Here is a 21,294-nt window from a genome sequence, read left to right as displayed (position 1 = left end):
TCTCTCTCTCTCTCTATCTCTCCTCTCCTTTCTTTCAGTATCTAATGTGGCAATATCTATTCTCGTCTCTCCAGAACTGCCACATCCGGCAACGAAATTGACACATCTCTTTCTGTATCTGAATCGATACACACGTTCTGCAAATTAAAGTTCGAAACGGATGCATTTATTTGCTCGTCCGTCACGTATATCCTGACAGTACGTTTTCCCATGTGCCTTTGCTAATGGAACAGTTTCGGGGCGGAAGGCAAATTTGCTCAGGGCAGAAAGTAAAGTTGATATTTCTCTTAGATACTCGAGTTAAAGGATCAACCACCTGAAAAATCAATTTACATAGTTCATGAATCTATAAATCGTGTACATATTTTTGTGGAGCCTTTTGTATCCTCTACGTGAACAGTAATTTTGAAATCTATAAAAGGAAATCTTTTACGTTGAGAAATCGACACAGCGATAAATTGCCATTTCGATAATCGCAGTGACTTAGTATCTGCCTTTGTGTCCCGTCTTTTGTCAAGTGTTAAACTATAAATGACCCGTTTTGCAATAAACGAGATTATTTCAAGAGCGAAGCCTGCACGAGCCGAAGCTCCGCGAAACTTTTTCATTAGCTCCAACTGCCATTAAATACGACGTGACGCATATGCATGGCTTGGAGGACGTTGCTTTTCACAGAGTTAGTATCTTTCATGTGCATTAGTACCTTTGAACCCCGGAGATTGCAAATGTATCAGAATAAATTGCGCTAAACTTTTCATTATTTGTAAATGGCTTATGCAGAGTGAAATGTTTCTTTGACCAACGGTTGCTTTGGTATTCATCTTATGCGTACGCGTGTGCACACGTGAATCGATTATTTTCTTCATAGAAACATCGACGTATTAATGGGATTCTCAGTTTCCACTTCCAAGCGGATATTAATCGAAAATTTCTTGCAAATGCTCAAAGCTTGTGGGATGCCAATTAATAGCGTAAATTACTCATCAATAAATTCTTAGGTGCACTTTACGTCATCTATAAAATTAGTGCAAAACTTTGCCAGTTTAAAAAATTTGAAAAACAACAAAATCTCAAAGAATTAAAACGTCTGCTTACTTGCAGAATATTACGAAAATTAACAGAAGTGTTCCAATTCTAGCATTTTTATGTTTACGCTTTTTACGTAGAATTTCTTAGATTCTGGCAGTTATACTTAATTTTTTTGTACAATTTTGTAGAGTTATTTCCGGCAGGGTAGTTGTTCGCGCGCATTCAGTCGCTCATCTCGAAATCATAAATATCGCCAGCGTCGACGACGAATTCCTCCCGCGTTTCTACGTGAAACCGCGCGCGATCTCGTGTCTTCCGTTTTGATAAACGATACGTCGTGTCGCCGATAACGCGCCTGCCAATGTTTACCTTATGCACGTCGCACATAACAATGGCAACGGTACGAGTGGCGCTGACGCGATAGACTACAAGTGTCTGGCGGGCCTACACTCTGGGGCGTCTCTTCAGAAATGATAACTACGTTCGAGACGATAATATTATCGTCAATCTTGTCGCGTAACCGCGGGAACAAGTTTCTACTTTGGGCGCGGAAATTAAATTAATGTCGCTTAGACGTCCCTTCACAAGCGATAGCGGGGAGACGGCGCAAAATTCAATCTCTCCCTCCCCTCCTTCTTTCTCTTTACCCCCCCCCCCCTCTCTCCCAGCACCCCCTTCGATCGCTTTGAGATACTTTCGGACTTGATCGCGCGCGAAATAATTATGGATCGAAGGGTCAATTTCACCCCGATTTCCAATTTACATCGAGTTCTCGCGCATGACATAATTTGTCGTGCAGAGCAGTTTTCGCGGGGCTCGTACGACGGACGGTTTCGCAGTGCCCTTTTGAGAATTGTGACAATTTCCCTGGTTTTATCGATTTGCATTTACACGTGTGCCAAACGTCCCTCGGGGTGTGACCGCTGATTTTAATCGCCATCGCTCTCGCGTTTACCTCGGCGCGAGATCGCATTCATTTCGCGGTAATAACTAATTCCGCCGCGATCATTATCGGCGACGGACACAAGCAAAGATAAAATTGCAATATATCATACGGACACGTGCTTTCGCGGCGAAAGTAAATTATCTCCGTGTTTATTGAAAATACGTATTATATTATACGTGGAAACGAAGAGATAAACGGAGATAAGACGGAAACGCCTTTTTGTTACACCTTCCGAGTCTATTCCTGATAACGCGTCCGCCTCTCTGGGGAAGAAAAGACAGCAACCCATTTTGGGGTCCACAATCAGTAGTCGAATTATTTGGATTATTCGTAACTTTACTCTGGGAAAAATTAAGACTGTTTTTTTTTAGTTAAGCAACTTAACACTCCGGTTAGTGCCTCTTAAGTGAAAATTATCTTTGCGTTACTGAATATCGACAGAACTAATTGAGAGATTTGATTACTAAAATCGTGGATACAGACAGAATAGCTATAATTGCGATTTTTAATTGCGCGGGATAAAAGTTAGATTGTTACGAACAATCCAAATAATTCGCTTACTAATTGTGGGCCCCAAAATGGGTTGCTGTCTTTTTTCGCAGAGCTATTTCTCTCCAAATAGCGTAATGTAGCGCCACGTCAAATTCGTCAGTTTCGTGTGTACCGTTTAAATCGCGGAAGGCACGAACGAGGGAAATCTGATCGAACGCACGTGACCGGCCGCCTCGATAAAGGCTTGCGAATTATCAAGCCGCGAAACCACTAATTAACATAGTGCAAAGAAACGCGCCGCCGTATAACAAGGCAACACGAGGCGTTTAATGCCGCATCGAGAAGCCGTCAAAGGCTCATGAGTTACCGCCATAATTAAAGACGGCGACGCTAACGACAGCGAGCAAACGAAATTAATGACGAAGCCGTTTGCGGACGTGCGGCCACGCGGAAGAAGACTTTACGGCGTGGCGTAAAATCTTGCGGTAAGGAAAACAGGTGCGAGGTACGAGATAACGTACGTTACTTTGTTCTTTCTCGCGCGATATTGTGTCCTCTATATATATCCAGGACTGTCCTGAGGGCACCCCCCTCCCCCCTTCTATTTACTTTGCAACATTGTTGTCTACAAAGAAGCGTGCGAGCAATATTGCGAGAAAACATGCGTGTGGCGTTGCAGCGAATAACTAACCTTCTCAAGACACGGGGGTGCCGTAAATATGCATTGCGCGTGACAACTTCCCGAATTTTCTGGTTTTTTTCTCAAGACGCGAAAGGGTGCGACATCGAGGAAACAGATACGAAATAAAAATTAGAAAATTATTCATTCAATAAGATACGAGAAAGTACCCCTTTTCTCGGGAACGCGTATTAATGATAACAAAATTCTTCTTCTTCCTCGTGTATTAGGCTCAAAGCCTGTTTTATCCAGTTCCGGTACTTTGAGCATTTGGGTTTACTTCATCTTCGGTAGGCTGCTAACCGAAGGAAACCTCCCATCTGGAATGGCTAACCCCTGAAGGGGTATGTGTGGCAAGATACTCTCGGTGGTTGCCACCTTCCCTTCGGGAGATTCCGAAAAAGAGCAGCGGTGTCCGTGGATTTGTACTCGGATCTTTTCGCTCATTTTGTTTACCAAGCAGCGCACATTTCTCTGCGCCACACTCGCCACAATAAAAAAATTATTCATCTTTTTCACAAGTCACGCCCAATGATTTATATTAAATATTCGTAATCTTTGTAATCGACTTTTCTTTCCAAAAGTTGAAAGTTGCAGAAAGTCCAAGCGGCGACCCCGTCTTACCTCTCGCGAGACGCTCCGCGAACTCCGGACAATGAGTTTAATTCTAGCGCATTTAGAAATTAAGATCTCAATCAATTGGCTCCGGCGGTACGTGCAGCACTTCGCAAGTAGGTATCGTAAAATGTCGGGCTTTAAACGCAGTGAACTTTACGGGGATGCACACTTCGTCGCAACAGCAGCAACAGCTGTTGCCGCTGTCGCCGCGCGTTCTTTTCCGTGCGACGACCCGGTTTTAGCGCAGTTTCGGATTTCGCTCGCACAAAATAATGCGTCAGCCCGAGGCGAGCTAATAAATGACGCAGAACAAGGCAAGTAGCGACTTACGAGCGGCAAACAAGTCCGGCAATAACGGCGATCCAATAACCGGCGCCTAACGGCGCGGTCTCCCCTTTCTTTTTTTCCTCCCTTTCTCACATTTTACCCATCTTCCCCGCCAGACGCACCCATTAAACGCACGCACCGAGATTGCTGCCTACATCCGTTTTTCCAGTGACGGAGCTTCATAACCGGTCAGTCAGCGGTCCTTTCTTTTCCCACACCGAGAAAAAAGTCTTTGAAAATTTATTTATGGCATGTAATATTTATTTCACTGAAATAAACATTATATGCCACAAATAATGTTCATTTCAGTGAAATAAACAGTATGCCACAAATAAATTGTCAAAGACTTTTTTCTCAGTGCACTATTGAATAGAAAAGCTTTCCTCTCCCTCTGTCCTCCCCTTTCTCTCTCTCGCTCTCGCTAAAATTACAATCTGCATGTTACACGCCACATATTGTTCGTCAAAAGAAATACCTGCATATTGCGCGGTCCTCGTTTTGTATATTCTTTTTTCTTTCAAAATTCATTAGTTTTATTCAGAGTAAAAGAATGCTACGATGCTTGTACAGAGATGAAACCTTGCGAACAATAATTTTGCATCCCCGGAGTCTTATTAGGAGCTAACGTTTCTTATCGCGATAGCAATGAGAACGTTGTGCGCATAATACAATTACGTGCATAATAAGGACTGTCGACGTCTCATTGTCGCAGCGTTGTCGCGCCACTGTTTCATTATGTTTCGTGTCCTCGGCGAGAATGTAAGGAGAAAGAACAGTAGGAAATTTGAGTAAAACGACATCCGCCGATCGTTTTCCTTCTTCAGTACTCAATAATGTATAATAATCTCCGCAAAAGGCGACACTTTCAAGACGAAGGAGCCAAGAAAGAAGTGCTCGATGCAAATTCCTTCTGTTCTCATCCTCTCCCGTTTCAACTTTCCAGTACACATGTATCCTCACGTCGGTGATGTGACAAATTACCGCGAATGTAATGTCGAATCTAATAATCGCTAAAGTTAGACCACGCTCTCATTCTCTAAGTGTTCCCTATGTCATGTTACGTGACAGGCACGCGTGTTGTTCAGTTGGCTCCTTCTTCAGAAATGCCGACGATCATTCATTCTGTCGCACGCCGGTGACAATAGCGGTATAACTTAATCTTCGATTCTCCGCCGCCAGGTAAGCTCTCCATTACTCAGGTGTCGGCATTCAGTCAGGGAAGTTCATTTTCCCGGCGAAAAGCATTGCATTAAAGTGTCGCGCGAAGGAGCGTTGAGTTTCGCCGGAAAGAAGAGAGGGATCGGTTTCTTGCGAAATCTCGGAAATTGGAGCGAACGCGATAACGCGAACGGGAATTTAGATTTATTCATATATGCTTCTCGCGCGAGCGGGCGATCTCAATCTCCCGTGACAGTCCAACAAGTTTCTCGCTTGATCGCGCGACCTATTGCACCCGGTCCTTTGTTCTTTGCTTTCCGAAATTCGTAACCTTTCTCAGGCAAATCCCGTCGTCTTCCGTACTGGAAGGGCTTACGCGTCATTGCCGGAACATTGTCGTTTGCAATCTTTTTACGGGTGGAGATAAATGACGTCAATGATGTTCCATTTTGGATTTTTGTGACTCGTAACATTTAGAAAAGCTTAATGAAAGAAGTAATACGTAGTACGTTTTGTCAAAAATATAAAAAATTGCATACACGACAGGCTAAGATGGACAGAACGTTTTTCTTTGTATTTTTGACAGTCGTCTTTCGCACCGCCCACCGGTAACCTACGCAATTTGCTCACCCAAATTTAAAAGAGCACGCTATTAAAAGAATACACACACACACGTAACACGTATATATAATAAATTTGCATCTCTCTATGTGGGAATAACTTTATGATTTTTATAAATTGAATAAAAAGTACCAACAAAAGTTTAAAGAAAATTCTATATCAATTTTGAACAACAGCTTTAGAATTTGATGTTTGACAAAGTGGATTTTAATTCGTATTATAATTTAGCACGTGCAATAATAAAACAACGTTTCTGTTTCACTATGCACTAATAATAATTAGACAAAAATAAATTGCAAGAGAATATTAGTGAGTCTTAAAAAATGGGACATGAGATGAGAAATGCAACGTATAATAATAGCAGCGCTGCACTGTCATTTTTAATTTCTTATTACTCTTTCTACTTGCAAGTGTCAAAACCTTAATACCTTAAGTTATGACGTCTTTCGTGTTTCGTTATTTTATGCATCTGTAATTTGTCTTTAGTGCATTTTCATAGAATCCTAAATATGTTAATATTAAAAATATGATCGTTAAGGAATCTTTTAAGTGGAAATCGGTAAGTAATGCAGCGTTTTTAATAAACGGTGAAAAATATTAGCACAATTAACAAACAGAAACTTCGGTGAACAGCCTTAAAACATTCTCACCTGTTGCTACTACCGTCAAAGAAGGTGTAACACTTGCAAGTCAAAAAGGTATTGCTTATTAAGATTTAATGCGAGCTTAGGATGAGAAATATACATGTCGTCAAATGGATAAATTGCTTACCGATTCACTCTCTCTGTTCAGCAAATGTTCGAACTAATATGGTCTTAATCTTAACATTTATCCTTATGTGAAATAGAATGATATACCAATCGCAATGTATAATCGGCTTATAAAGAATTAAAAAGAGGGATTATTAAAAAAATAATGGAACAGAGGATAAACCGCAACGGGAAATCTCTTATATGTCACGCGTATATAACAGAAAATTAAAGAGAGAAAGAAAAAAAGCGGATCAAAGTACATCAGACACATCTGTTATTATTTCAAATTGGTTGTTGTACGCGCTGAAAGCTTTTGTTTTAAAATATCATATTTTTTTTTATAACCTTTATGGCATTCAACTAACTTTTTTCACGCGTTCACGCCACTCAACGCTCGCGTTTCAAATCTATGGGTGCGCTCCGTTTCACGCATGGTGCGCATAACGTATCACTTATCCTTCTTTAACATTGGGCGAATAACAAGGGTAAACGATGCATCAGGCGCATCACGCGAGAAACGGACGCACCCTAAGATATGTTGCTACCCGAGGTGAAGTTTGCTTCAATTTTCTTCAGTTCGCGACCGTCAATGCGGCACCGTGCGATGCGGTGGACAAGTAGTAAGCGAGACTCGAAACCGATCGCCTTACGGGAAATTGAATGCGGGCAATTAAACTGAAGGCGCGAGGAAGATCCCGAGATCTCGTTGCCTCGCGAAAAGTACACTGACAGTGAGAACGGAAGGGAGATAAAGGAGGCCGTAAAAAAAAATGTGCAGCGCACACAGAAGGGATGCGTCTCGGGAGACAAAATGCTCACCTGTTGCTGTCAGATTCTGCCGGCGCGAATCCTGCGCGGCCCTGCAGGTGAGAGGCCGAAGGTGGCACACGAACCGTCAAAAGGGAGAAAGTGCCCCGCGTATCTTTCCTGCCGGAGGGGGGGATGGAACTCTCGTTTCGCGGATCGAACGGTTCTTCGTCCTGCGAAGATGTGCGACGGTTAACTTCCTCAGTGAGTCACCGACGACGACGACGAGGACGACGAGAACGTCCGACGCCGGGTGCCGCGACTTCGGTGTCTGCGCGCGGGAATGACGGCGAGAGCGTCGCGACGCCGGCCTTTATACGTGTGTGTGTGCGTCGGCGCCTGTGCGTGTATGACGGAGGTCCCCGTCTTCCTCGCTCTCCGGGGGGAGCCGCGTACGACTCACCCCTCCTCGCGCTCGCCGGGGGATGAGGCGTCGCGACGCCTCTCGCGCGTATACGCGTGAAGACGGATTCACGCCGAGACGGGACGACGCATGACGCGACGCCGCGCGTCCCGATCGCCGCCCAATTGCAACGGCGGGCGGAATTGTTCGACGGGGCGAAAGGGGGGTAATCGGTGGATGGTACCACCTCGCGAACACGTCCGCGACGTGGAAAATGAACTTCCGGCGCGGAACCCGCTTCGTTTGATTTTAATCCCGCGCTGTTACCCGACCGAGATACAAAGGGATTTATCCCGCAAAAGACCGCGAGTGTATAATAATGACGGAATTGTGTCGCGCTGACGTACGTTGACTTTTCACATAAAATTTGCATAAATTTAAATAATACCATCGAACGTCGTTACACCGAGTGTGTCTCGCTCCCAGCGAGGAAACGTGTGGCTACTCGAGCGGGGGAACGCGATTATTACAGAATATCGCCGCGCGCGAGTAAATTGACGCCTCCGCGTATTACAACGCTCCCCTACAAATGAAAGGTAAATTGCATTCTTATTGGATTACGCTCCTTGCTTCGAATGTCGCCGGTTTCATCTCGCGGAAACTCACTTTCCTCGCGTACTCTCCCGATTTGCAACCCTCCTCCGACGGACCGGTCTCGTCCCTCACGATTGCACCGTCGTAACTCGCGTCCCCCGCGTCCCCCGTAATGACTCGTTCGAACTGGACGCGATGAGCGATGGACGACGCGCGATTATCCAATGAGCGTACAGTTTTCATGGAAAAGCGTACAGTTTTCCTGTAAAGAGTGCACGCCCATTGGATCTCGGGCGTCGCTCATCGCCCATCTCGTCCAGTCCGAATGAGCCATAAGTGATCCGTGCACACGGGACTCCTCGCGCTGGACGAAAGCCGCCCCGTAAGCCGCACTGATCGCGCGAGGGGTGCTAAGTCCGCGGCGATGCGGTTAAGCGTTTTACGGGCGGAGGATTTCCGCGGGATCTCCCGGCTAAACCACCTCGTAAACGGGCGGACTCGCACCCCGGACTCTCCGTCGCGCTGTATCGTCGTTAAAGTCTCTGCCTGCGAAAAGACTGCGGAAATGAGGGAAATCCGGAGGCGGGGTATTTGCATATTTACGCCGGCGGGACGAGTCGCGCGGGACGGAAAATCGCGGTGTGATTTGATAACGCGGACAACTTCGGAAACTTGGCGGAAGTAACGAGGGAGAGCTATCGAACATTTATATTAAGGCGTAGCGAAAGTACAGCGAACGTTATGCACAACGCGTTTGGATTCTGCTCGCAGTGCGCTTTCGATTATCCGCAGGATAATGGAAAATCACGGATATTCCGAAGCGCGCGCTGTACTTTGTTCGGGCGCTAATACAAGTTGCTCTGGCCGGCGCCAAGTTTAATCAATTTGTCCGTAATTATCTGCCTCGATTGATCATGATTCGCATTATTTCGTTGGCTCAAATTTGAATTGACTCTCGTCGCGAGAGAACTCATTAGCGATTCGCGAACGTGAATAACTTTCGCATGTTCGCGCGGTGTCGCGCTTTAACGTTTGAAATGGCAATCGCGCGAAAACGACTCTAATAAACTTGAAAGATATTCTATGAATATATCGAGGGAGACGTTGGGGAAAGTTGGCTTATAGTGAGCGGGCGAAAAGGGGATTCGAAAACACTCGAGCTTATTTATGCCCGTTTCTACACTGAGAGAAAATTTTTCGCTACCGCAGCGGATATTTTGCTACCATAACTATAAATTTCTGAAGCACGGCAAACGGTTTGCTGTCGCACCTAATACAATTAGCTATCACAATTAAATGTTAGCTGTCCATATTTTACAACTAAAATTTTACCACACGAAGTTTTTAGCTACGGTAGCCACAATTTTCTTTCCGTGTACACGGAGGGAATTTTTTCTTAAAATTTATCCTGAAGACGAAATCGTGGGATACGGCATTTCGAAACATTTTCTGAGGGTTTTTTGAAATTTTACCATACATTTTACCAATAGAATGTACGGTAAAATTTCAAGAAAACTGCCGTACAATTGTTCAAAACGCCACGTTGCCCCACGATTACACGATTTTCGGGGTAAATTTGCATTGTACCAATGCGGATTAATCTCGGTTTAAATTACTTCTTATCTTTATCTAATTTTCAAAACTAAAAAGAGATATAAAGTAAATTGAACCGAGATTAAAGTTACTCTGCATCGGTAGAAACGGACATTGGTCGGTCTCCGCGGCAAACGCATGACGCAAGGGGGTAACCGCTTAATGTAATCATGGGACAGTGTCTCCAAAATCATTATGAAATCCTTACGAAATCTCCATGTAATCGCTTTGCCTTCGTTTTCAAGTCTCTTCACTTGTTAGACAATGAACATCAACCCAGCAAACACAAAGTAACAGTTATATAACTGTAAGTTAAAATTTCCTACTCAACAATAAATGTTATATAACACGTGTGTTATGTAACAGTTATATTGTTGAGTAGAAAATTTTAACTTACAGTTATGTAACTGTTACTTTGTGTTTGCTGGGAAGTTTGAATATTTTCTCAACTTGTTTTCATTTTCTCAAAAAATTTACTTCTCTTAGCGAATATCCAAATATATGTCATAGTTCACGCATGTAAGCGCGTATTATTTTCATAATAAGACTGAAGTAGTTGCTGTTAGGACAGTGAGTCGACACACCTTTGCGCGCTAATTTTAAACAATGAACAGTAGATACGAATACAAAATTACTTCTCGTCAAGACCACAGTAAGACTGGTGGAAAAAGTGGGAAGCAACATGTTTTCTACCTAACCGAATACTACAATCCTTATTGAAATTACCTCTACAAGCAAATACCTATTAGTAAAATCAAAAAGATATAATGTTTTGAGGAAATCTAACGGTTCTTAACAACGTCGCCTATTTTAAAACGCGCATATAAGAAAATTATTTGCAATTAGATGAAATTATTGGTCTTCTTCTTTCTCGAGTATTAAGCTTAAAACCTGTTGTATTCAGTTCGTTCTGGTACTTTGAGCATTTGGATTTACTTCATCTTTGGTAGGCTGCTAACCTTGCCGAAGAAAACCCCCTAAAAGGGTATGTGTGGCAGGACATTCTCGGTGGTTGCCACTTTCCATCGGGAAATTCCGAGAGAACCCAGCGGTGTCCGTGGATTAGAACTAGGGTCTTTTCGTTCATTTGTTTACTAAGCAGCGTACATTTCTCTGCGCCACATTCGCCACCGAAATTATTTCTAATCAGATGAAAGCGTATGAAATCTAATGAAATCACGTAATCGGTGGGACAACGTTTTAGCTAGTGGTTACCCCCTTGGCATGACGCGCGATACCTCTGGCGAAGATCGCAACTAATAGCGCAAATGAAAAGCGCAAAAAGATTGTTGCTTCTGCCTCCTGTTCCCTTAAGAATTCATAATCACACTGATATCTCGAATTATTATGTCAAAGACAAGGGCTGGGACGCGAGTAATTCCTGCAACGGGTAAATGCCAAGAATGCAAAATGCCGGGAACTCGGCGCGATTCCAGGAACGTGCCTCTCCGCCGTATTCGCGCCGTCCTGTTTTTCCATGCAAAAATTTAAACTGCGACGCTATTAGAGACGCATTTCACTTGTCCATTATCCGGATTTATCGGACGCATTCCATCCCACATGCGCGGAGTACTAAGCAGATAAGAACAGAGGGAAGGGCGGAGGAGAGGGGAAAAAAAAAGGTAAAAGCCGCACTTTGCGTGGCTTATTAATGCCGATATTATCTGCCTCGTGAAAGCATAAAAATCGGCCCGATAGCGCGACGATACGCGACGATGGCGCGAGAACGGGCGAATCTAGGCTCGCTGGTTGATTCCCACGTGGATTTAAACGCCGGGCAATCATCGGCACCGAGCGCCCCGACGTCACTCGATCATTAACGATGCTCCGATATTAACCCGATCTCATTCGAGATCTTTTATCGCGACTGCCAAAGAGACCGATAGCTTCTTTAAGTAATAAAGTGCTGGTCGTAAATCGTCTGTCATTTGCATCCGCGGCTCTCTCTCGCTCAAGTCCCTTCTGCGATTCCCGGCTGAATGCCACGCGTCCGATCGATACTCGTACTCGCAGGCAACGAAGACGAAAGAGCGCGTATTATCGGCGCAACAGGACGGGAGAGGAAAGGATGAGACAGAGAGAGAGAGGGAGAGGGAGAGACCGGTGCACCTCTCGCGTAATTAATCCTTACGGTCACACTCGTTAAACGGCTACTTCGGAGAATTCTTACAAGCGTCCGGAGAGAGAAATTTTTTAACGACCTCTCTCACATCCAGAGGCGCTAAAGAGACGTAAATGGCACTGTTCCGCTGCCCTGTTACCGTGTTGCATCCCCATGTGGATATTAATCCCTTTAACGTGACATAAAACGGAGTCACTTTCGCATTTACGGTGAAAACGTAAGTGAGAAGACGAGAAGTTAACGGAGAAATTGCAGTTTCAGCCAACTTCATCATCGGCAGCTTCAATTGCGCGCGATGGCGCAGCACCGCTTCCTAATTAATTGTATTACCCTTTAATTGAGAATGATCGGTGGAACACGCGACGCTTATTGAATATTTCGTTATCGGAGTGTCGTTTCATTAGCGATCAAGAGATATCCGCGAAGTTAAACTCGGATAAGTAAGAATTTAGCCTAAGAAGCCTGACATTTTTCCTAGTTTCTTGTTTAACTAAAATGTACGTTTTATTAATAAGAAAATATTTATATAAGCAATATATATCGAGAAACACAAAGGATAAAACGAAACTAACAAATAACGCGCGTAGAATTAACGTTAAAAATCTTATCTAAATTAGTCGCGAGCGATTATATTCGAGCGTCGAACAGGAACAAGAAAAATATGTCTACGACGGTACGAGTTTTCCGGATTTGCAGGGAATTCAACTTGCATAGGTCAATCGGTTACTTCCACCTCAGCTAACGCTCGCTTTGACATTTCAATTACTCACTTCCGCTTAACCGGAGCCAGATACAACAGCGTAAGCTAAAGCGCATAATATGTCATATCTCAATCGTAGGTGATCAATATAGGTAACAGCAGCCAGGCGGGGCGAACCGCCCTCTAAAGTAATACATAACATTTCGATTACGCGCGATCAATATCAGCGTTGATCGACGCGACATTGATCCGCTCCGGAACTAGCATCGAGGTGCAACGATCGCGATCAATGTCCCTCGCTTCAGCGATTGTGCTTGTGATCTCCGCCGCCGTCGCCCTTCTTGAAGCTCCACTTCTTCCCGTGCTCGTGCCCCTCCTTCTTGCCGTACTTCTGATCGTGATCGTAATGATGGTCGTGACCCTCGTCGACCTTGTGGCCCTTGTGCTCGTGATGATGGCCGCCCTTCTCGTGCTTCTCCTCCTTGCCGTACTTCTCCTCGTGGTCGCCGCTGTCGTGATGGCCCTTCTTCTCGTGGCCGCCCTTCTTCGACTCGTGATCGTGGTGGTGCTCGCCGTGCTTCTCCGCGCCACCGTCCTCGTTGAACTCGTCGAAGAACTCGGTCTTCTTCTCGAATTCGTCCTGCGGAAATCAGCAGTGGCGAAACATCGCCGTGATCCTGACTCTTCCGTTCAACTAAGAATTCATTATAGAGCAGACCGAGGCGAATCGGATCACTGGATAGAGACTATGGCCGGCATTCATAGCTCATTCTTATACTTAAGATCATCTTAAATATACTCTTAATGTGTCTCTAACCAATCACAGAGCCGTATTAGCCTTTTAAGACAGCACTTAAGATGATTTTGAAATTGATGAAATAAGAATCGACTATGAATACCGGGTCTATATTTGTTACATTCCGATCGAAAGTTATATCACTCTGACTTTCTTCCTCCGCTCCTAAAACAAAAGTCAGTGCGTGCACGTTGTTTATAGCTTAGTGTTGAACAAAAAGTGATCCGACTCGCCGCGGTCTACCCTAATTCCCGTGTCGCGCGCGTTACCTTCTTGTGCACCGAATGTTCGCCGTGTGTACTGTGGCCCTTCTTGTGTTCACCTTTCTCGCCGAATTCCGCTGTCTTCTTGCCCGCGTCACCATGATGATGCTCCTCGTGGTATCCACCCTCCTCCTCGTGCTTCTTCTCCTCGCCGGCTTTCTCGTCGTAGTGCTTGCTGCCCTGCTCCTTGTCGTGGTGGCCCTTCTCGGCCTTCTCGTGCTCGTGCCAAACCTTATATCCCTGTAAACAAGAGCGTTGTTTCCAGTGAAAAACATTCGTCGATTTGGCAATTTGGATAAACCTTAGAGAACCTTAAAATTTTAACTGTGTTAGGTCCGAAGAGAGACCGGCACGCAGAACAAGGTTGAAAACGGTATACGAGTTTGACAATGTCGATGTCGATTAGACGAATCATTTCTCAATGGGTAGTCAATCGCCGGAACTAAATAAAGTCCAAGGCACGAACGCGATGCTTAAACGGTCAGTTTACCTTCTCGCCTTTTTCTCCCTCGTGTCCATGATGTTCCTCTTCATGTTCCGCACCTCCACCTTTTTCAAAATGGTGATCGCCGCCTTTCTTCTTCTCGTGATGCTCCTCGTGCTTGTGCGCGTGTTCCTGAGTCTCGCCGTGCACGTGATCATCTTCACCGTCGTCCTGATTTCCGTCGTTTCCAGGACGATCGCGATGCTCATTCTTCACGCGCTGACGATGATATTCCTCGCGTGTCTGCGTAGGATTACTCTCGCCGTATTCCTCGCGCGCGAGCCCTTTGCGAAGCGAGTCTCTCCGTGGGGAGACCTGGTAGTGATGTTTACGCTTGTCACCGTCATCGCTTTGCTCCTCTTCGTCTTCTTCGTCTCGTCTGTAAGCACGTTGATCTTTAAAACGTTGAGTGAACGGTTTATCTTCAGCAACGCTCTCGTCGTCGGGTTCTTCATACTCGCGACCTTGTCGATCTCTTCCGTATTGCTTGTCGCCCACTAATTTCTTTTTATCGGTGCGATCGTACTCTTTGCCCCGAGTTTCGTCATCGTCATTGTTATACTGCGCTTCAAAGTATCTTTTATTGCTTTCAAATCGACCCACGACATCACTTCCGTGCTTGTCGCGGCGGTCTTTCGGCTTGTTATATTTCTTACGATCGTAGCTTAGTTTCTCGCGTTGTTCCTCATTAGAATTTTCTCTGTCGTACTTAGTGTATCGATGACGAGGATCATTATCGTCTTCATCTCCGCCTTTCTCGGTATCGACATATTCGTCCTCTTTCGTCTCGTCAACCTCCTCTTCGTCGGCATCGTCAGTTTCATGCCGAGCGTTCCCATGTTTTTCGCGTCTGTCATTATTTCTACTACTTTTGTCATCTTCGTCATATCTGTAATGTTCATCTTTGTCCTGATGATTGCGGCTCTGCTGCGAAGAACGATCTTCCCTCTCTTCCACGCGATCTTCTTTCTCGCGCGGTTTATTCCAAGTCTTGTAAATCTTGTGAGCTTCTCGATTGATTTGAGTCTTGTAATCTCCGTCGTCGTCGTCGTCTTCTTCCTCGGTCACGTCTGCGCCTTTGACATGCTCGTTCGGTTTGTCGTTTTTGTCGTTGCTCGCGTCATATTTTCCGTCTTGCGAGACAAGTAACCTGCTGTCGTAATGCGGCGCAGATTTAGAGGCAGCAATCGGTCGGACTTGCAGCAACGTGGGAGTAAGAGGTTTTAAAGTTGCGTAAGGAAGGGCGGAAACTTGCTGCTGCGAAGGCTGTACTGGTTGCTTAAAGTCTTGCGTAATTGCTTTCGGCGCGTTAAATACGTTAGGTATGCCAGTCGTATATAAGCTCGCGAATTTGTTATAGAGCGCGATTCCAGGACTTTCATTCAATTTCCCATCGCTTCCGGGACTGTTGTAGCTGGCGATTCCAGGTAGAAAGTCGTGCTTGCGAACCCCTTTCGCGTCCTTCTGCCGTTCAACTTCTGCGTACGAAGCGGATGTTTGACCGGGTGCATAAGTTGCCGCCAAGCTCGTCCTCGTAACAGCCCGCTCCGTAGGACTTTCCGTAATAGCGTAATAATCCGACGAGCCGTAGCCTCGCTGGCTATTAATGTCGGCCAAAGAACTCCTCGTAGTGCCAATTATGGCCTTATAAACAGCGTCGTAATCCGCAAGGGTAGTTTTTTCCCCTACGGAACTCGTCGGCGGACTCGCTTCGGTGCTCACGCTCGTCGCTGGATTTCCCTCAAGATTGAGGTGATTCGCGCGTTTTATCGGGACGTAACGACGTGCCGAAGGCGGGTTAAAAAGTTCTGTCGGGAGGACCAGCGGGAGGACGTTCGCGGAAGAAGAACGGGCGAGCTGTTGCTGGTGCTTGAAACCCGTCGGCGAGGAGCTCGGTCTCCGGTACGGCGCGTCGACGTTTGCGCCGACGAGCGAATTGGGCGACTGCAATACGGAAAACGGCCTCGGGACCACGTTGTATCTCGGCGGCGATTGAACGTAATTCGGAACGTTCAGACTTTTTAAATTATTCACATTGATGACGTTATCGGAGTCGCTGTTATTCAATCGCGCAGGGAATTGAGACTTGGCGCGAATTGAGTCATGAGCGTTCCATTCGCGACGATCCTTAAGCTTTTCCGTTGGACCGGAATGAACTGACGTTGGTACAGCTAACGATCCGTTCCTCGGCTTCGTTTTCCTGTTGGATACCTTGAGCGCGCCGGCGGATTTCTCGTCGGACTCTGCCTCCTCGGCCGATGAGAATCGCGGAGCCGGGGCGGTGCGATTTAATTTTGAATATTTTTTAGGCAACCTCGTCGACTTCTTGCTCAGAACGGGCGATGCGGGAGAAGAGTCGATACCGGAGTGCGACTTCTCCGCCCCGTCGCTGGTCGCCGGACGGATCGTCACCTCCGGAATGTAAATCTGCCTGAGTTGCTTCGCCGCCTGGGATAAATAGGGATTCGCGTCGGCATTGTTCGCCGACAATTCCGGCGCTTGCCGCGATATATTTCTCAGTATCTCGGCGTAAGTCCTCTCCAGATCCGTTATCGACCCCGCGACCTTATCGCCGGCATCTAAAGGAGCAAATATAGAAATTGAACTTTCGCTGTACGTACAAGGACGTACAGAGCGGTTCCTCCGAGCTGCTATAACGTCGAGAGAAAAGTAATTTTGTTGTATTTACCGTCAGTGCTGTTCGAACCGTCGACAATTTTCCTCTTGGTCTTTCTCGACGTGAGTCTCTGCGGCTCGTACTTGGCGATCACGCGACTCATTACCTCGAGATCGTCCTCCTCGTTCGCGTTGACGAGCGCGTCGCCCGACTGTGCCGCGTCCTGATCGTCCCGATCCGAATTCGAGCGTCCGCTCCTTCGTAGCTCGCGCTTAGACAGAAGCGAGAGCATCTCACCGTCGAGCCCCGCTGCATCTTCCGCCACCGCGTTCGCGATTACGCGAGTGTTATTGCCACTTCCGGCCACGATTACCTCCTCCAGAATGATTTTCGGCTCGCTTCTGGCGGCCGAAACGTTCGTGTGGTCGCGTCCTGCGTCACCGATTTGTAACGTCAGCTGCAAACAAGTTGGCGTTAATTGTGTAGACTTTATTACGTTAAATATACAAATTAAACGCATTGTTTAAAGGCCGAATCAGACTAGCGATTGTCGACGCGGATTGAATTGGGATTGGCGATTGGCGATTGTCTTCTGGCCAATGAGAGCGAAGCCAGCGATCTAATCGACTCTCATTGGCTAGAGGACAATCGCCAATCGCCAATCCACTCTGACTCAGGCCTTCAAGCCCGTATCAGACTACGGGTTGGGATTGAGATTAGATTGAAATTTGACCAATCGGAGTAAAGTTTACTAATCTCATTGGTCAAATTTCAATCTAATCTCAATCTCACTCCGCAGTCCGATACGGGCTTTACGGGCCGCGAAACGTCCGTTAAATCCCGATTCGACAGTCTTCTTCAACTGTCGCGTGTACTTACGCGCGCGGCAAGAGCGATTAATTAATTATTCACGAGCGCGATAAAATTTATTAGCGCTAAATGTGTGACGCATATTAATTAGATTAACGTCAGCTCGGGCAAGATTCCGTGTATGTTTCACATATTCGGCACCGTACCACTTTATTGCCTCTCTCACTCCACCGTTCTAATTAAAAGTTGACGTAAACACGCGTCAACCTTTGCCGCTGACAGCCCCCGCGTTTGCACATTTACTGCGAATTATTTATTTTGCCGTTCGTGTGGCGAGGTGTTATATCGTACGTATATCGTTGCAAAACGTCACGTCGCGCGCTACGAGAGAAATTAATCGAATCCATGTCGGACGGTTGCCCTTATTCCCCGCGCTCACTTCATAAAGGCGTTCAGATTGATTGTCGTTAAGACCCCGAGATACCGTTATCGACATTACCAAGTGGATTAGCAACAGTAGCACCATGGCTACCAGCTTCCGGCAGGTTTTCATCATTCGCCGAGCCCGCGACAAAGACTGAACCGCGTTGCTGACGCGGCCAGGCAATTATATCGACTCGTTTCCTCTATCAGAAAACCGTTCGCGAATGATATGACAGTTTCACAGCGATTAGGCACCTCGGAGTGTCGAAGGAACCGCCGGCAATCGGTCCTGCATCGATCGCTCCTTCGATTCGGCTTCCTCCTTTCTCTGTTGGTTGCACAAGATCGTCGCTCGGCCGGAGCCGATCTGAAAGCACATCCCGATCTCTCATTATTTAGTCTATTATTAACGCGCCTTGTGCAACGCGCTGCGTTCCTTTTTTCTTACGCCGAGTATCGTAACACGGAGGAAATGGTATGCGATTCACGATTTTACTTGTACGATTTCTTCCGTGCTCCACTTCTGTCGGCGGCGGCCGGACACGAACATTTACATACAGTATTTTGCACTCGCGTTGCTCGATTCGTCAAAAAGCGTGAAACACCGTGGAACGCAGCTGCCGGAATTGAATTTATATTATTGTTTAATGGAAATCGGAACAATCGCCACTGACAAGTCCATTGAACGCCGGTGAATTTTGCATTTCCGTGCGGACGCACTGTCGAATTTTCATAGTCCGCTGTCGGATTAACGTTACACCTTCGCGCGCCGGACACCAGTGTGTGCATCGCGTAAAGTCACACACGATCTCCTGCGGTTTCCGGCGTCACGTAGATTACTTCAAAGGATATCGTGCGAACAGAGCAAATTACGCTAGCCGCGATAGGATTTGACCGAGCAAATAAACCACAGGCCATTATTTGCAAAGAGCGGAACATAATTATCTTCTTCTTATTCTCCACAATGCTCCGACAGGTCGAAAACCGATACGCTTTGCGATACATTTTGTTACATGCCCGCGTATGCTTTTCCCTTTGTCGCTGTATTTTATTCCTCTTTTCCGCTTTTAAAATATCAAAATATCGTATTCTTCTAAGGCAATTTTAATAATAAAATTCTGTAAGGCTCTGACGTGAAATCACGAATACGAAGTACAATAAAGTATATAAGAGCCGAGGATGTTAGTGTCTAACTAATTTTAATTGTTTTTAAATTGATTTGATTAGTTGATAATTTCACGTCAGAGCCTTATGAATTTTAATAATGTTCCTTTAAAGAAGCTTTAAGACAATAATATTATAACTTTGGATATAAAGACATTTTGTTCGTTTAGACAAAATTTAGATTAATTACGTCAGCCAAAGTGAAAAAAAAAGTTTCTTGGCGCGACTTTTCACGCGACGTTACGTCGAATTTTTGCGTTCATTCAAGCCTAAATGGAACAGTTATAGTTACCTGTGTACCGCGTCAACGTTCGGCAACCCCAGACTGCGCCTTAATTAAAAGACGTAATTGAAGAGAATTTGTTATGCAAGTAGTCGTTGCCACGGTAGAAACATTTCGAAACTTCGATGAATGCGATTCGGGAAGGCGCCTGCAATAGCATTTCGAAATAACAGAGGAAAGTTTATCGTCGATTAAACGATATTGAATAATTATTGTCGTAATAAATATAATATTTTTCTTTGTATAAAGTGACAAAATCGCCAATCAATATAATATCAAACTTTTTGAATACGTAACACCGTTGTATTTACGTTTTATAGATTCCTCGACTTATTGATCTTTCCTTGAAAAAAAAAACAACGAGCCAATTTCTTTTCCAAGTCATTTAAGACAGAGAAAATAGAGGGAAAGTCTAGCAAGAAAAAAATTCCAACCAAATAAGAACTTTATCTGTAATTTAATTTTGAGTATATTTTAACGAGCTTTGCGAATAATAAATTTTTAACATTTAAACATTTAAAATTTGCGGTCTATCAGTTTCTTATAATTGGTCGAAAAATCGATGAACGAAAGATAACGCACGATCTGGGATGCCCTGTGTAGAATCACAGAAATCAATGGATGTAACTATAACATCTCCTCGGCTCGCCCGAGAGAGCAGAATTCATGGACCTACGTCAGGCGCATGAAGCGATTCTGACAGTTTTCTGACGATGGATCCTACTCCGGCAAACAGTCATCTTTAATAATCCCACGGTGCAATCTCGGCGGACCCATCGTCCCGGTGGTATTCGCGACGACGGATGCTTACTGACCTCGTTATACGCAACGGTCTTTCTTATTCCCGTGTGAAATTCAACGCGCGACATCGTAAAAATCGGACGCGGGGGACTCGGAAAGGCGGAAACGCCGCATGAAACATTACCCTTGCCTCCCTGGCCTCGCAAATTAAAGACTCCCCGAAAATTCCCTGGCGATGCAATAATAGAAATAACCAACTTAATAGGTTTATTCCTTTTAGCAGTCCTTTCTGCAGTCATTTCCTTTTCCCTTTCTTTGTGAAAAGCTTCTACTTGTACCTCTATTTAATTTCAACCCTTCAACATGTGCGCATGTATTCAACTAGAATTAGAAACTTTGCAGTATATCGAACACAAATTTTGAGAATAACGTGGATACGCTGCACATTGCGACAATAGAAAAAAATATTAAATTTTTTAAATTATTAAATATCAATCGAATAAGAACCGAGAATGCTAATTTTTAGGTCCGAGCAAGATGTAGCTAAAAAGGACAGGTGCACAAAAAAAATTTAGCGCTGTAGCTAAAAACAGCTGGTAACTTTTCATTTGTAAAATACAGGTAATATTTAGTTGTGATAGCTAATATTTTGCTACTGTACCTGTTGTATTAGGTGCGACAGCAGACCGACTTGAGGAATAATTATTCAGCAATATTTAGATTTTGCGTTAGCATTACGGATAAACGTCAAACCAATCGCTGCGCGTGATGCCGGCAGATCAGCCTGTACGCACAAAGCTCGATTGCTAGAGTAAGTTTGATAGTCGGGTAAATTCACCAGAAAATAGGGCCATCGGGCACAATTACATTTTGATCAATCCTCTCTGTAATATGCCTACGTTATAGCGGGATTTACATACCACACGTTGCGA

General features: G+C 45.1%; 2 protein-coding genes across 2 annotated transcripts in view; both read right to left on the bottom strand.

Annotated features, from left to right (window-relative positions):
- Positions 1 to 7,769, bottom strand: part of LOC105564645 (allatostatins-like) — a 17,413-nt gene extending 9,644 nt beyond the window's left edge. The window contains exon 1 of the mRNA XM_012017174.1: positions 7,442 to 7,769. The gene's annotated coding sequence lies outside the window, so the exon portion shown is untranslated. The remainder of the gene's footprint in view (positions 1 to 7,441) is intronic.
- A 5,254-nt stretch (positions 7,770 to 13,023) lies between these two features.
- Positions 13,024 to 18,579, bottom strand: LOC105564643. The gene is made up of 5 exons (XM_012017173.1): positions 18,251 to 18,579; positions 17,014 to 17,398; positions 14,331 to 16,903; positions 13,847 to 14,080; positions 13,024 to 13,421 (listed from the first exon to the last, which is right to left on the bottom strand). Exons 1-5 carry the CDS (start codon positions 18,305 to 18,307, stop codon positions 13,083 to 13,085), a joined length of 3,588 nt encoding a protein of 1,195 aa, XP_011872563.1. The 5' UTR covers positions 18,308 to 18,579; the 3' UTR covers positions 13,024 to 13,082.
- Between the last annotated feature and the right edge of the window lie 2,715 nt (positions 18,580 to 21,294).

Source organism: Vollenhovia emeryi, unplaced genomic scaffold (genome assembly GCF_000949405.1).
Source record: "Vollenhovia emeryi isolate VEMERY1.0 unplaced genomic scaffold, V.emery_V1.0 DF939161.1, whole genome shotgun sequence".
NCBI classification, from domain to species: Eukaryota; Metazoa; Arthropoda; class Insecta; order Hymenoptera; family Formicidae; genus Vollenhovia; species Vollenhovia emeryi.
The sequence above is the reverse complement of the archived record's forward strand: the minus strand, read 5'-3'. Positions and strand labels throughout refer to the sequence as shown.